General features: G+C 34.0%; 1 protein-coding gene and 1 pseudogene across 1 annotated transcript; both read left to right on the top strand.

Annotated features, from left to right (window-relative positions):
• Nucleotides 1–4,184: 4,184 nt before the first annotated feature.
• Nucleotides 4,185–7,834, top strand: LOC138340183 (uncharacterized; annotated as a pseudogene).
• Nucleotides 7,835–12,154: 4,320 nt separating this feature from the next.
• Nucleotides 12,155–13,740, top strand: LOC101251656 (uncharacterized). The gene is made up of 3 exons (XM_010315799.2): nt 12,155–12,902; nt 13,011–13,160; nt 13,289–13,740. Exons 1-3 carry the CDS (start codon nt 12,155–12,157, stop codon nt 13,738–13,740), a joined length of 1,350 nt encoding a protein of 449 aa, XP_010314101.2.
• The last annotated feature ends 4,221 nt before the right edge of the window (nt 13,741–17,961 follow it).

Here is a 17,961-nt window from a genome sequence, read left to right as displayed (position 1 = left end):
TAAGGGTAAGAATTTATTCCAATGACCACCAAAATCTATCACACACGCACGAAGCATATTCTCCAACACTTGAATTGTTCGCTCAGACTGCCCATCGGTCTGAGGGTGGAATGCAGTACTAAGATCCAATCTAGTACCATATCAACAGATCTTCCATCTTGTAAATAAGGTAATTCAACATGTAGGGTCCTCCAAAACTTAGAAGTAAATTGCGTAGCTCTATCTGATATGATGGAAAGTGGAACTCCATGCAATCGAACAATTTCTGAGATATAGAGCTTGGCTAACTTCTCTGCATTGTAAGTCATCTTGACCGAAATGAAGTGACTAAACTTAGTTAAACTGTCAACAATTACCCAAATAGAATCAAACTTACCCAATGTCTTTGGAAGACCAACTACGAAATCCATTGCAATTCTTTCCCACTTCCATTCAGGAATGGGCATTCTCTGAAGTGTCCCTCCAGGCCTCTAGTGTTCAGATTTTACCTGCTGATAATTCGGGCATTGGGCAACAAAATCAACAATGTCACGCTTCATTCTACTCCACCAATAATGTTGCCTTAGATCACGATACATCTTGGTTGCACCAGGATGTATAGAATAACTCGAACTATGAGCCTCCGTAAGAATAGTGTGAGTCAAATCATTAACACGAGGCACACATACCCTTCCCTTAATCCTCAAGACGCCTTCTTTATCAATTACTGCCTCTTTAGCCTCTCCTTGCAATACCATATCTCGAATTCGGCTCAACTTCTCATCAGCAAACTGATTTCCCTTAATCTTGTCAAGGAAAAAAGATCTTGCCTCCACACAGGCCAAAAATCCTCCTTTCTCTAGTACTTCCAGCCTCATAAAGTCATTAGCCAGAGTCTGAACCTCTCTAGACAAAGGGCTTCTAGAAACATGTTTAACTATCCATGCTCCCTGTTTTTCTACTTAAAGCATCTGCCAAACTATTTGCTTTTCCTGGGTGATATAAAATAGTAATATCATAGTCTTTCAATAGCTCCATCAACCTCCTCTGCCTCAAATTCAAATCTTTCTGAGTAAACACATATTGTAAACTACGATGATCTATATAAATTTCACATTTGACCCCATATAAATTACGTTTACATTGCTTTAATGCAAATACAACTGCAGCCAACTCCAAATCATGGGTCGGATAGTTATGTTCATGCACTTTCAATTGCCTCGAAGCATAAGCAATTACATTCCTCTCCTGCATTAGCACTGCACCCAAACCAGAATAAGATTCATCACAATAAACAATAAAATTCTTACCTTCCACTGGCAAGGTAAGAATTGGTGCAGTAGTAACAAGGTCTTGAGTTTCTGGAAGCTTTCTTCACATTCGTCCGACCATACAAATGGAACATTCTGCTTAGCCAAATTTGTCAGCTGGAAAGCAATAGAAGAAAATCTCTTGACGAATCGACGGTAGTAGCTAGCTAAACCAACAAAGCTCCTTACCTCTGAAACATTAGTAGGTCTTACCTAATTCTTCACTGCTTCAATCTTAGAAGGATCCACCATCACTCCATCCTTAGAAACCATGTGCCCCAAGAAGGACACTGAATAGAGCCAAAACTCACACTTGGGGAATTTGGCATCAAACCTTTTCTCTCTTAACAACTCCAATACAATTCTCAAATGCCCCTCATGTTATTTCCTGCTCTTTGAGTATATCAGTATATCATCAATAAATACTATAACAAAGAGGACTAGACATGGCTTAAAAATCTCATTCATCAGGCTCATGAAAGCAACAGGGGCATTCGTAAGCCCAAAAGACATTACTAAGAATTCATAATGCACATACCTGGTTCGAAAAACAGTCTTTGGCACATCTGTTGCTCGTATTTTCAATTGATGATAATCGGATCTCAAATCAATTTTAGAGAAGATACAAGCACCTTGTAACTGATCGAACAAATCATCAATGCGAGGAATGAGATAGTTGTTCTTAATAGTTACCTTATTCAGCTGCCTGTAGTCTATGCACATTCGAAAAATTTCATCTTTCTTCTTCACAAATAAAATAGGGGAACCCCAAGGGGATGCACTCGGTCTAATAAAACCTTTACCTAGCAACTTCTGAAGTTGGGCCTTTAACTCCCTTAACTCAGCTGGAGAAATCTATAAGGGGAATGGAAATGGGACGAGTACCCGGCTCCAGATCAATACAAAAATCAATATCTTTATCCGGTGGCATACCAGGAAGGTCTGCAGGAAGCACATCCAGAAACTCACGCACTATCAAAACAGACTAAATCAAAGGCACTTTGGAGGTATCATCCCTGAGATGTGCCAAGAAGGATAAACAACCCTTATGCTCCAACCTCTTAGCACGAAAAAAGAGATAGTACGAACTGGAGTGGAAATATAGTCACCCTCCCACACTAGCGGATTTGTCCCAGGCTTGGCCAATGTCACAGTTTTAGCATTACAATCAAAGATTGCAAAATTTGGAGAAAGCCATGTCATACCCAGAATTACATCAAAATCAACTATATCTAGAATAATCAAATCTACATAAGTATGGCTCCCCACAAAAGTCACAAGGCATGACCTATACACCTTCTCAACTATCAAAGACTCACTCACAGTAGTAGAGACACAAATAGGCATGTCAAGCAAATCACAATATAAATCAAGACCAGTAGCAAATGAGGAAGATACATATGAAAATGTGGATCCAGGATCAAACAATACAGAAGCCATGCAATCACAGACCAAAAGAGTACCTGTGATAACAGCATCAGATGTCTCTGCTTCAGACCTCCCGGGGGAAGCATAACAATGGGCCCTTTCACCTGTCTGTCCATTACCCCTACCAAGCTGCGCTGCAGTAGTTCCAAGTTGCCCGCCACCCTGACTGAACTGGTGACCGCCATTACCTTGGCCACCACGTCCTCCAGAATGGCGACCTCTACCATGACCACCTCTGCCTCTAACTACTGGGGATCTGTAACTCTGTTTTGGACAATATTTCCTAATATGTCCAGCCTCTCCACATCCATAACAAGTCTTGGAGTCAAGTATAGGTCTCTGTGAAAATGACGAATTCTGGGTTTAACCTCCAAACTCAGAAAAAGGCTGACTGGTCTGCGACAGACCCATAGTTGAAGCCCGCAATGAAGACTGAATAGGATGGGCTGGATAACCTCCTGAACTCTGCCCTCTGGAGTAAGAACCACTAAACTCACCTCCCTTACGAAACTTCTTAAATGTCGATGCTGTGGTGAAGTCGTCTGGCTTCACCCCCTCTACCTCTATCACAAAATCAACCATTTCCTGAAAGGATTTTGCTGCAGCAGCTACCTATAAGGCTGGAATCTGCAAATCTGACCTCAATCCTTTCACAAAGCGGCGAATCCGCTCTTGTGGACTGAAGCAAAGCTGAGTGGCATACCTGGATAGTGTATGAAATTTGGCCTCATAAGCAGCAACAGACATTCTTCCTTGCTCTAGGCTCAGGAACTCATCTCTCCTCCTATCCCTCAAAGTCCGGGGTATATACTTCTCCATAAATAAGCTAGAAAATGATGCCCAAGTCATAGGTGGTACCCTTTCTGGTTGACACTCAACATACGACCGCCACCACATTTTGGCATCCCCTGAAACTGGTAGGTCACAAACTCAACGCCGAATCGTTCTACTATGTCCATCTTATGTAGCAGCTCATGACAGTCAACCAGAAAATCATACACATCTTCAAATTCAACACCCTTGAAGACTGGAGGTTTCAACTTTAAGAACTTAATGAAAAGTTCATGCTATTCACCTGTCATTATAGACCTTGTAGTCAATCGAGGAAACGTGCCTACTTCCAATGATGTATCCATGCGGGGAGCCACAACAGTTGCATGTTGTACTCCCTGAACCTGAGGTGCTGGCGCAGAAAACACTGGAGGTGTCTGGCCCTGATCAGATAACCCGCTAAGATAAGTAAGAACCTGATTAATCATCTCTGAGGTAGGCTGGGGTGGTACTTCCTTATCCTGAACCTTCTCATTTTCCCTTTCTTCACCCTCTCTCACTACCTCATCAGTCAGTGGAGGAGTCACTACTCTATTCCTAGCTGGACCACGTGTTTGTCCTCTGCCTCTAGTGGGCGTCTTCCTGCGACCCCTACCACGGCCTCTTGCCACTGCTCCTTCTCAAGTTACAGCCCGAATGGTTGGCGCAGACGCTCCCTGTTTTGCCGGTGTTGGTGTTGGCACAGTTGTTGATCTAGTTCTAACCATCTGTGAAATAGAGTGAGAATGTCAAATACCAATTTGTATCACCTAGATACCAATTGGATCCAAGTAATAGCATGAAAGAAAGAAAGAATAGAGTTTTCCTAAAGTCTTATAGCCTCTCGAAGAAAAGTAAAGGCGTCCCCATACCATTCTTCAAGACTCTACTAGACTTGTCCTAGTGTGATGAGACCACGAACCTAACGCTCTGATACCAAGTTTTTCACGACCCAAAATGAGTCGTGAGTGGCACCCATGCTTACCTCCTTAGGTGGGCGAACCAACACATCTAAATCCCAACATATACCAAAAGGTTCAACTATAAATAATATAAATAATGCGGAAGCTCCAAAAGATACTAAGCAACCAATTTATATAAGTTTCCAAAGTTAAATACTTATCATCCCAAAATCTGATAGTTATCACGCCAAGGAAACCTATTTTCAAATTACCAAGTCTAAGAGTGTTTAAGAAACCAAAATAAGCAAAAAGATGGTCCATGTCCAAAATTAAAAGACATCAAGACGTGAATGAGAGAATCCAGCACGAGCTAGAATTAATAGCTCACCCTGAACTCTGATGTGCTGGAGACTGACTAGAGCTGAGGGAGAGTCAAAGTCGATGGTACACTTGCTGCACTCCACAAAAGAACATAGAAGAAAATACAAGTAGGGGTCAGTACAAGGAGCACGTACTGAGTAGGTATCATCAGTCAACTCAAAATAGAAATCAATATATATTAAACAATAGTATAAAATCAACTACAATACTTAACAGGTGGAAAACAACAAACACATGAACCATTGACAACAACACCATAATAGGTACACAATCAATCACAACATCAAACACACCTATGAGGACCCATGCCTCCACACCATACTTATTTAGAAAATAGGTTCTTTGAGATTAAGTATATTAATTTACTTCAAGATTTCTTGCCTTTAATGTTATTGTGTCAGAAGGTGACACTCCGATCCAATAATACCGTGTCGAAAAGTGACACTCCGATCTAATAATACCGTGTCGGAACGTGACACTCCGATCCAATTATCTCATTATTTTATTTTATCAAGCCTTCTTTATTCAAGACGTCAGTTTACTAGAGAGGGTTCAAGATTAGAAATTCAACAATCTCATAATTTTAGGCCAACCATAAACCACACAATCAAGACATACAACCACACAATCAAGTACATAGGAGACTTTACAATATCACTTAATACATATCAATCTCTATTGAGAGTTTATCTATCAAATAGAAATAAACCATAACCTACCTCCACCGAAGAACTGAAGTCAAGCAAGTTACTTCTCCAATACTTTTTCTTTCCTCAATGCCTCCGAATCTTTCCAATCTATCAAGTATATATGCATAATTTATAAGTTAACGAGTCTATAAACACTTACGTTATTTTATGTGCATCCTAAACCCAACAACACATCTAACTTATAATCTTCTTTTCTAAAATTTAAACCTAAGGGTAAGTCTTAATTCCTCCAATAAGCATAACTTTAGTGGAATTTAAATAACCCAATACACCTGATATTTTTATTACTTTACTCAATAATTTAATACACCTAATTAAGTGATATACGGACTAGGAATAATCTAAGTCACACGAATTGTAACAACTGCATATGAGGAATATGCAGAGCCTAATAGAAACCAACATTTCCCACTACATTAACAATAAGGTTCTATAGTAATATGTAAGAAATCATTAATTTCACAATTTATCTCATACTTCATTCTATTTTATTTATATAAGTATCTATATATGTTATGTCCTAACTTCTACCTTACCAACACATGAAAACATTCACTATGCATATACCCTTTAATACACCCACTTTAAAGTATAATAATAATAAATACTCAAGTCACTATCACCTAAAATTGAATCAATCATCACGCTTCCACTTGAATTTTTTCTTCTTTCAATCAGTTTTGTGATATATACATATGATGATAAATGTCATGCACAATTTCATAAGGTACTCTCTGCAAACAAAGTGCATATCAATTAAATAATTTACCTGTCGTATTATTTTTGATATGCGGCTTCTCTTGATTACCCTCTTTTCTTTTCTAATTCCGTATAAGAAAATGGCAAAAATCCTATTGAATTTATAATTAATTATAAATATAATAATAAATGTGATCCACTATTAATTTTAAAGTATTTCACTTTAACCACCAACTAATTAAATTATTTAAAACTACCCCATTAATTTTATAATTATAATTATGAATAGTTCAAAACACCCATTTAAAATCTATCAGAAAGTATTTTATCAAAGAAAAAGTTCTAGTGCTCAAACCGACTAAATGAGTTGTTACAATATTACTCGCCTCTCTCCTCCCTCTCTCAATATCGCTCGTCTCTCTTCTCCCTCTCCAAATCTCGCTTGCCCTCTCCTCTCTCTCTCTCAATCTCGCTTATTTTTTTTATACAAATGCATATGTATAATATACTATTATCTAACCAACATACATGTATAATTCACTCCTCTCTCACTCTCTGCCCTCTTTCGCCGCTCTCTTTCCTCTCCGAATCTCGTTCACCTCTCTACTTTCTCTTATTATCTCTCTTGTCATATATACAAATACATATGTATAATATACGATTATCTAGACAATATACATATACAATTCACCTCTCTCCTACTTTTTGCGCCCTCTCTCTCGCCTCTCTCCTTCCTATAACATGTACCTACGAATTGTAATTATGAAACTATAGCTATTGAGAGTAATTAGGCTATTTTTTAGTGGCTATATGTGAAAGGTTCCTTTTTTAAAAAATTAAATATTGGGCAAGGCCCATTTATTTAAAGAAAAAGTAATACAACTAAGCATCTTGGTTTCAAAAGAGACTCAAAACCCATGTGAATAACTAGAGAAACCCAGGAAAAAAAGTATAAATTAAAGGATTCACATAGTGTGAGTTATAAATTACATCATATCTCCATTAGTTTTCATTTTACAGAAATCTCTTAAAATAGCCGAATACATAATTTCTGATACATTCAAATATGGTGTTGTTGTGCTTTAAAAGGAAAAAGTAACGTAAAATTTATTTTAATTAATTACAATCCCATAAATCACACCTGAAATGTTGTAAATAATCTATCTAATACGTAATAGATTCACAAATTTGAAATTTCACATTAACAGTTTCTGCATTAAGGAACCATTACTGCAGAAAAAGTTCTAAATTCGAATAACTCGAAAAAATCGTTGTAAAAGATGAATATATCGATTTTGTTGAGGTTGGGTGAGCGAGGTGATTTATGAAGGTTGTTGGACAATCTGTTTCATTTATGAATCTGAAGCGGCAAGATTGTAGTAGTACCCTGGGTTGAGAGGACTCGAAACTTAACAAAGATTGTGAAAGATGTGACGTTCTTTGCTATGTTTGTAGGAGGCTTCACTTTATTGTAAATTATGGACAAAATCATGTCTAGATCGCTCTTCATCAAGATGAGATTGAGAAGCAACAGAGAATTGAGTAGGAAGCAGATATCAGAAGAATGACAGCAGAGCTAATAAGAGAAAACAAAGAATGGAAGTCTCTTGCCTAAGCTGCCAAGAATTGTAAACCTAGTTGCATTCAATTCAACAATTTGTTTTTGTTGTCTTTTTGAATGTTTCCGGACTTCTGCTTCTATTTCTAATTTCCATAAAAATTGTGTAATGATGGTGATGAATGTCTTCAATGTATCTATGAAAGTTTGGATCTGTCTCAGTACTCTTAGATTGTACCACTCAATATGGTTCAGATACATTACATAATGTATCATGATCTAGTTGGAAATGTATCTGATACAATAGAGTTGCAAAAAATATGTAATTATGGTAAATTTCAACTAGCCGATATACATTGTGGAGAAGAAGAATATATTACTCATGATAAATTACTATTACTAAACTATTTAATACATTGCTAAATATTGTAATCCTATTTGATACATTAGAGAAGTAAAAATTGCCCGTAAAATATTCTACTTCAAATCGATACATTAATTTGTGGTAGTTGTTAAGTATTAAATACATGTAACTTTAAAATTTAAACTTTTACCAATTAAACTTCATTTAAAGTTTTTAAATTTCTTTTTAAAAAACAAATTTTCAAAAAAATAAAACAAAAGAGGAAGAAATATTCACTTTCTTTTTACACTGAAACAAAAAAGGCATCTTAGTATCAATTGAAGGTGTTATATATATACAGAACCATTAGCCTAATTTATAAATAATATTAAATTCTCTTTCTCATAAAATTAGCAATTTGTATTCTTTATTATAATATATAGTTTATTTAAAGAATTAACAACTCTCAATTCATATAAAAGTAGATGTGTTGACTATCATATATAATCTAGTGTCATCATTTTTTTTCAAACAAGATGTTTATAAGCAATTATGTCTTGGTTATTCGTTACTTCACATTTCTTTGTATTCTTTTTTTTGTCTTCATCAAATTTTAATTTGAAGTATACAATTAGTTGTACATGTGCAGATTATATGATAAATAATATTGTTTTTCAAATAATGAATGTGTATCATATACCTATTGTTGGATCTGATACACAATGTTCTACTTAGAACATTACGATTTATAAATCAAGATTATTATTGGATAATATGAACATATACATCGCATTCTAAGTTGGATGGACTGAACGAATATTAAAGGGTGCAGATACATAACACAAAACTGATTTATTGTTCTCTATATATCTTTTCAAATTTGAATAAGACTGAGGCTTATGTCATCTACGAACCCTTAATGTTATCCACATAAATCGTTTAAACACCTCAACTAAAGTTTGTACCTATTAAACACCTATACTCCTTAAAAGTGATACCTATTTGATATTTTTTTTTACAGTCAGCCAAAAATATGATATGTGTGTACTACACTCGCTGTGACATGACAAATTGATGAATTAAATGTTGACATGTGGCATTTGGTTCCAAAATTTTATTTTAAAAATGAATTTCTAAAAAATAATTATTTTAGTCTATTTAGCTAAGTAAAAGAAATTAAAAAGAATCTTCTAAAAGATCCATGCATCCACCCCACGGCAGCCCCTCATTTTTTTTCCCTCCAGTTGATCCAAATCTTCCCCAACTTTTCAACAAGACAATCCCTCCCCAAAACGATTTTTCAATTGTAATTCTAATCTCTCCATCTAGTTTTGGTACGAGGAAGATGAAAAAGGTTTCGTCTGAAAATTTTGAATTTCTAGTATCATGATCCCAAAAAATGGAGTTACCTGACATTTTTTCTGAATTTCGTAACTGGTATTTTTGGAGTTGACGAACTCTTCCTTTCTTGTTAACTATCAATTTTAATTCTATTGAATTTCATGATACCATTTTCAATAAGCTTGATTAGTTTACATTTTAATTTGAAATGGTGATGTGTGTTTGCGTGACCAGAAATAGATATGAACAGAGGTCGGTTAACTGACCAGAAATAGATATGAACAGAGGTCGGTTAACTTTTTTTTTAACTAAATGTCTGAAATTCTTCTTTCTTATCGCGAAATCATATCAATACGTAGATTCAAAAATTTTCTTTCTTTTTACAAAATCACATCAATTCGTAGATTCGAAATTCTTCTCTTTTTTTTTGTAAAAACACATCAATATATATATATATATATATATATATATATATATATATATATATACATACATATACATACATATATATATATACATACATATACATACATATACATATATACACATACATATACATACATACATACATATATATATATATATATATATATATATATATATATATATATATATATATATATATATATATATATATATATATATAAATAATTAAAAGAAGTGAGATAAAAAAGAAAAGAAAAAGAAGAGCTGAGAATTTGGAGTTTGAGGAAGAAGATGATGGCTGGAATAAGGAGGTGGGGTTGATTTCTTTGTTTATCAAGAAATTAATTTTAAATAAATTTTAGTTATTTTAGTGCCCAATGTCAATAAAAGAAAAAAATAGTACGAGTTTTTTAAAAATAAAATACTTTTTGGAACCGATTCACGCGCTAATACTATATGAAGTACACTGATGTTGTCATATCAGCGTTTTGTGTTTAATAGGTATATGTTTTGAATAATTTAAACGTTCAATAGATACAAGTCCTAGTTGAGGTGTCTAAATAAATTATGCAGACAACTTTAAGGTTCTGTCGATGACTTACGCCTAAGACTGATGATACATTAAAGAGCTTGATTTATAAATGATACGTTATGTAGTGGTTATGTATCGACAACACTTATATTGAACATGATAAAACTAATTGAATATCCAACAACATTAAGGTTATACATCAACACCTTAAATATGAATGTGATACATTGTATAAAACAAAGGCCAAAGTCATATGCGGCCACTCAAACTTGTCCCGATTATTTACTTAGACACCTCAACTAGACGTACTACCTATTGAACACCTTAACCACCCCAGATTTGAACCGTAAAACCATTTTTAATCACTTTCCATTAATTATGTGGCGCATGTAGTTAACCGCCCCACGTGTATCTGATGTGTATTGAATGACCATTTAAAAAGTCCCACGTGTATTTGTTAATGCCTAAATTTGGAAAAATTCCCAAATCGTTAACTTTCACAGAACAATTCTCTTTCTCTCTCTCTCTAACTTCACATTTTCTTTTGATTTCAAGCTCTCCATCTCGCAATTCATTCCAGTTCCTTGTTCGATTGTTGTTTGATTCCTCTTCTTCGTGTTACGATCTATCCTCCTGTAAGTTTGATTTTTGTTTCTTTACATGCTTTCTTATATGAATTTCATAAAGCTTTGGTTTTGTAAAATGTAGGGTGTGCGAATATTGTGTCCATTCTTTACTATTACCCAAAAGTATGATTTAAAGCTTTGTTTTTTAATTGTTTGTATGAGTATATTCCGTTAAATCTAGGATTTGCTTGATATTTTGTAGGGGGATGCTAAAAATTTACCATGGAGGAAATCATATTTACGAAGATTTACCATGGTGGAATCTTATCTGAGTTATCGGTTGTCCCTACTTATGTTGGAAACTGTGTGTCTGCACTAAGGTATATCATCAAGGACCACTTTTCCATTTTGGAACTATTGTATTATACTAAAGAATTAGGGTATGAAACTGTTGGAGGCTTTTATGTGAAAGACTTATTGAATAAAAATGGATCCTAATTACAACTGACCAACATTTACTACACCTTATTAAAGACTTAAAACATGAGGACACTTTTGAAGTATATGTCTTTCATGTATTAGTTAAACCCTTACTTGACACTGAGGTAACTATAGGATATCTAACTAATGGTGAAGATGGTGAGGTTGTTAACTTAGGTGAAGAACGAGAGGCTTGTAACCTTAGTGGTGAGGGTGGTGAGGGTGAAGTTGTTAACCTTACTGGTGAGGGTGAGCATGTTAGCCTAGGTGGAGAGGAAGTGGATGATAACCTAGGTGGAGAAGATGCATCTGATTTCTTGAGTAGTGATTCAGATTTAGATATACCTTCAGAAGATGGTTCAAATATTGATAAGGAGCTGAGAGCATTTAGAGAAGAAAGAAGAAACAAAAAACAGAGAAAAAAGGCTACTGAATTTAAAGAAATACCAGTTAGAGAAGTTGGTGGTATAGATAGAGGTTTTGAGGATATTGGAAAGAACAAAACTGACAAATATATTGGAAAATTGGGTGGAGATAAAGATTACATTGATAGCTCTGACTGTTGGAGTGATAATAGTGATGAACAACTAGATGTGGATGCTGTTAGGGGAGTAGACATACCTGCAAGAAGGAGAAGCAAAAAGGTTCGGTATGATAAAGATAGTGAAGTGTCAATTTTTTAGCTTGGAATGGTCTTTGAAGGGGAAGATCAGTTCAGGAAAGCAGTGGCAGATTATGCTATAAAGTATAGAAGACAGTTAAAGCTAAGACCTAGTGAAAAACATAGAGTGAGGGTGAAGTGCAAAAAAGTTAAGTCTAAGTGGTTGTTATATGCTTCGATTGACAGGTACTCATGTGATTTTATTGTAAAGAACTACCATCCTATTCAAAACAGAAATAAGTTGTGCAATTCAAAGTTTATTGTTAGAAAGTTTAAGGACAGAATTATATCTCAACCATACATAAGGATTTGGGAAATTCAAGATTTGGTTAGAAAGACATTGGGTCTTTATGTTGGTAAGACTCTTTGTTACAGGGCTAAACAAAAAATTATGAGGGAAGACATAGGTGATTGGAATCTGGAATTTGCCAGATTGTGTAACTATGCAGATATGATCAAACAAACCAATCCTGGAAGCTCTTGTTGGGTAAAAATTGATAAGGAAACTGAACCAGGGAAGAACCTTTTTGTGTATTTTTATGTATTCTTTCATACATTTAAGCAAGGATGGTTGGAGGGGTGTAGGAATATAATTGGATTTGATGGTTGTTTTCTCAAGGGAGCTTGTAAGGGTGAATTATTAGTTGTTGTTGGAAAGAATGGGAACAATCAAATGTATCCCATTGCCTGGGTTGTTGTGGATATAGAAACAAAACATAGTTGGAGCTGGTTCATAAGTTATTTAATTGTTGATCTAAACTTTGGAACTGGTGAAGGTTTGAGTGTGATGTCAGATATGCAAAAGATATTGTTTATACAATTTCTTCTTTTTTTAGTTTAGTTTTACAACTCCAATTACTTATTATGTATATACTTTTTGTTAGGGACTTATTCCTGTATTGTTGGAGTTGTTACCCAAATGCTAAGAAAAGAATGTGTGCTAGACATATATGGAGTAATTAGCATATTAACTGGAAAGGAGAAGAAAGAAGGAAACAGTTTTGGAGATGCTCAAATGCCTCTTTTAAAGTCAAGTTTGGTGAAGAAGTTCATGCAATGTCTAAGCTAGGTAAGAAGGAAATAACAGAGGACTTACTGCATTATGATTCCATAAATTGGTGTAGAGCTTTTTTTTTAACTCATTCCAAGTGTGATGTTGTAGAAAATAACATGTGTGAGACTTTCAATTCCTGGATCTTAGCTGCTAGACATAAATCAATTATTACCATGCTAGAGGATATTAGGCATAAAATGATGAACAGACACATAGACATGATCAAATTTGCTGAAACATGGATATCAGACATTGCACCTATGGCAAGGGCAATACTAGAAAGAAACAAGGAGTATTCAAAAAATTGTAATGTTCAATGGAATGGGGTGAATGGGTTTGAGATTAGTGATGGGGAATACTCATTTGTTGTTGACTTGGAGAAGAAGCATTGTGACTGTAGGTTGTGGATGTTGAGAGGTATTGCTTGTCCTCATGCTATTTGGGCTTATTATTACTTGAATCAAGATCCTGATCAACATGTAGAGCACTGGTATATGAAGGAAACATTTCTCAAGGCTTACAATCATTTCATCCAACCAATACCCAATATGAGAATGTGACTTAAAACAACAAATCCATCAATAGAGCCTCCAAAACCAAGAAAAATGCCAGGCAGACCTGGCAAGAAGAGAAGAAAGAGCAAGGATGAGCCCAAAAAATGGGGAAAAATTTCCAGAAAAGGAGTAAAGATGACATGTTCCATTTGCAAGAAAACTGGTCATAACAAAGTTGTGTGTGCAAGAGTAAGTAATACTAGTCATATTTACATTTGTAAATTGCTTAAAGTTTATAATCATATGTTTTATTTTGTGGTGACATAGTATGGGAGGGGGAGCACTTCTCAACCTACAAGTCAAGGAAACAGCCAACAAAGTTATTCTCAAACAAGAGTAAGATTTGCTTTACATATTCATTTGCCTTAATTTTCATTTAGACAGTTATTCATATGTACTTATTTTTGTTCAACAGGTTAGAACACAAAGTTCTGTTTGTCTTGATACCAGTGTTATGCTAAGAACTGTGCCAAGAACTACCCAAACAACAGTAAGTTTAGGTAATTGCTATCCTTTAAAAATTCATTTGCATTTTAAGTTTGTTCTACAAGTTTTCATATATCCTTATTTATGTTATATAGTCTACAATGGGAGGTCCATCACATTCTACTTCCAGAACCACATATGCAACTACACAATCAAGTCAAACAACTTCTATTTGTGCTGACACAATATCTGTGCGAAGACCTGCTCAAAATAGGGTTCAAGTTGGAACTGGAAGAGGATTGGGAAGAAAAAAAGCTAATGCAAGAGGAACCCCATTTGTTACAAAAAGGGATAGTTCTTCTAGTTAATTGTCACCTTTATCAGGTCACAAGAGACCATACAATTTTGCCTCATTTGCTGCTACTACTGGAGAAAACAGAAGGCCTGCAACTAGTTTTGGTGTTTACTCTAATCCTACAACTGGAGCCCAGTATTTAATGTATGTTCACCTGTTTTAGTGTATATTTTATAGCCTTATAATCTAACCTTATTTTACACTTTGTATCTTATATTGTAGCCTGGTACATCAAGTGAGAAGATTCTACATGGGCCAACAACATTGAAGAGTGTTTCACCAACCAATATAGACCTTGGTTTTAAACCCTGTGGCCTAAAATGGAAGGGAAAAGATGCAGTCAGCACCTCACAGTTACAACAAATGAAAGCTAAAACGAAAAACTGGAAGTAGTTCATTTGGGAAATTGTTATTATCTTGGCCCATGTTAAATGGGTGTCTATTTGAAAACAATTTACTCTTTGGTTATTTGAACACTCGTCTAATGTATTTTTGAACATTGTATTTGTGTTAGCAAGACTATGCCTATTGTAAGACAATGATTTTCTATTACCTCTCAATGCATTTGTGTTATGTATTTTCATTACTGTGTGTTATGTATTTTTCAGTCATGCATTTGTGTTATTAACTTACTTTTTGAACAACAACTACACTACCTTTCAATGCATGCCTTTTGTTTTTGTCAATTAGACTACTGATCAATTTAATTCCAGAAAAAAATTCAAAACATATAGCAAGTGATCACTTCAACAGAGATCAATTCAACTCATACTTCCAATTTGATACAAAATATGAAGGACATATACCAATTAAAACATCAATAATTGATCTAGAATAGCTACCTAACTACTGCAAAACTAAACAATTAAGTACTACAATCCTGAACTACTATCAACTAAAAAATATTAAAAAACCATTTAATAGTTAGTAGACAAAGAAAAACAATCACAACTCGGTTAAATTTGACATTTTCCCAATCCCTTTGGAGTTTAACTTCCTTAAGCTTCTTGTTCAATACCATCAATTTCACTTCACCTTCATTCAATTGAAATTTCAAAGAATTTTTTTCTTCTTCAAGCTCTTTCACTTTTCTCTTTAGTCGATCAATCGGATTTTGACCGTCTATGAGTCTATTCATTGAGGATGATTCATCAACATTTTCAAGCGACGGATCAATCCATCTAAAATATCCACATCCACCATTTTTCCTTCAAACCATTTAACAGTAGTAAGGCGTAATAAATATACCAAAATATTGATTTTTCAAATAGTACAACAAGAACAGTTTTTGTTCGAAAAATAATAAACCTTTGATGATTTGCATCCAAAAATCAACCTGGGTTCAAAGGAGTCCTCGAAGTTTTCAATCGACAATAATAACCACACTTGCATATATCAACTTCCTCGATATTTACTGAAATTTGCGATATTTGATAAAAGAGAATTGATTTAGAGAAGAAGAGAGAAACTTGGATATATAGAGAAGAAGGGAGAAACTTGGAGATTTAGAAGTAGAAGAGAAAATTGGAGATTTAGGGTTCTAAATCGATTTTTGGGAAGAGAAATTGGGGAAGAGGTTTTTTTTTTGGAAGAGAATTAGGGATTTCACTTCAACTTTAACATTGAAGTATAATGTTAACGTTGGTGCCATGTAGGCAGGGTAAAAAATGAGAGAAAAACAAATTCACACGCTCCATTTGCGTGAATCACAAACGATTTGCCATGTAGGCAAAAAATGGTTTTACGGTTCAAATTTGGATAGTTGAGGTGTTCAATAGGTAGTACGTCTAGTTGAGGTGTCTAAGTGAATAATCGGGACAAGTTTGAGTGTCCGCATATGACTTTAGCCTAAAACAAAAAAAACTGTGACAAAATGTATCAGATAACGATGACACTAACAAAGGGTAATTTAAGAATCATAATAAATAAGATGAGAGAGTATAAATCTGAAAATTTAAAAATTAAGTAAAGAGTGAAAATATATCATGATATTTTTTGTCGCTTTGTTTTTTTACTTGAATTAGTGTATTGCAACATTATGAATTTGGTTACTCACTAACTCCCTCATCAGATTATATATATATAGTTCCATCCATCCTCATTTGTCATAAGCTTCATTAATCTCATAAGAAATAGGAAGATATGAATGTTAGACCTTGATTTCGAATATCATTCCAAATGTTCTATATATGGAGGACAAGAGACATTAGCATTTTTGTTCACAAGTAATTCAGAATCACTTCCAAATTTCAATCTTCTTAATCTCATTACTAAACCACCATCCCAATCCTCTTACTAGAGAGGTTTAAATCCTTTATTGATTACAAAAACTTAAATATTGCAAGAAAGATCGAAACAATTCAAGTTTGACATTAACTAATCATAATTAAGTACTAAACAAGTGGTATTAAAATTTATGAAATGCACATTATTAAGTCTGTTGGAAATTCAAAATACTACAACGAGAAGCCTAAACATTCGAGTTATGCATGACATACACTTAAATGTATAGTCTCTTACTACTAATTGATTTATTAATTGTATCAATATAGTATTTAGTACAACTTTTGGGTTTTCTAGTGTTGTATGTATTGTATATAATATTATATTATAAATCATTCATATTCTACAGCTATATACATACATAGATGCAAAACGGATAAAGTCTAAAGATATATATATTGTTGTTGTTTTCTTTTTCATTTCCGATAATATCTTTCTCTTCTTTTTTTAACATTTGTAGTGACGATGTTACTAATTTTTTTAAGTTTGGTAGGTAAATTTGTTTCATTTGTAATGAGTTCTGTTGTTCTTTCTATTTTGCAGTAAATTTTAAATGGAGCACAGGTATGTATTTAAATGCTTTCTGTTCTTTCTTTTTTTGTAATAATTTTTTTTCTACATTTTAGTGAAGATTACGAGATACTTAATTTTAATGATGATGTGAGTTTATTTGTTTTGTGTTTGTAATATTTTAGATTAATTTATCACATTGTAATATTATTTTGATTAAGACATAATTTTTCAAAATTAAGAAGAGTTCATCATAATTGGAAATTTTTTGGTCAAGAAATACAAATTTTTTTCTTCGTTTTAAGGGTTCTCTAATTTTTTTCTTAATTATATGTTATATTAAAAACAGTAAAAAAATAAATATCTTTTAGCACTCTTAATTATATTAAATATACAATGTTAGAAACTAAAAGGTCAATACTTCAAATTTCTTAAATGTAAAATTTAATGGGTCTTTATTTTCATTGTTTCCACAAGTTTTTATTATCATAGCTGTCACGATCCAGGCGTGATGGAACTCGATTTATTCCATTAAGACAAGTCATTCTAAAATTCAAAACTATTATATTAAAATGCGAAAATTTTATAATAAGCTCAAAAATATCCCCATAATTTAGTTGTGACGTGTACAAGCTTCTAAAGGATTACAATTG

The sequence above is a fragment of the Solanum lycopersicum genome, chromosome 12 (assembly GCF_036512215.1).
Source record: "Solanum lycopersicum chromosome 12, SLM_r2.1".
Taxonomy (NCBI): Eukaryota; Viridiplantae; Streptophyta; class Magnoliopsida; order Solanales; family Solanaceae; genus Solanum; species Solanum lycopersicum.
Note: the sequence above shows the minus strand (reverse complement) of the source record. Positions and strands in the feature narration are given on the sequence as shown.

Excerpts from the sequence above, each read along its gene's own strand:
- LOC101251656 (XM_010315799.2), top strand. The coding sequence starts at position 12,155 with ATGGTCTTTGAAGGGGAAGATCAGTTCAGGAAAGCAGTGGCAGATTAT. Across the intron at positions 12,903-13,010 it reads AAACTTTGGAACTGGTGAAG|GGACTTATTCCTGTATTGTT; the intron begins GTTTGAGTGTGA and ends ACTTTTTGTTAG. Across the intron at positions 13,161-13,288 it reads AATGCCTCTTTTAAAGTCAA|AAAATAACATGTGTGAGACT; the intron begins GTTTGGTGAAGA and ends GTGATGTTGTAG.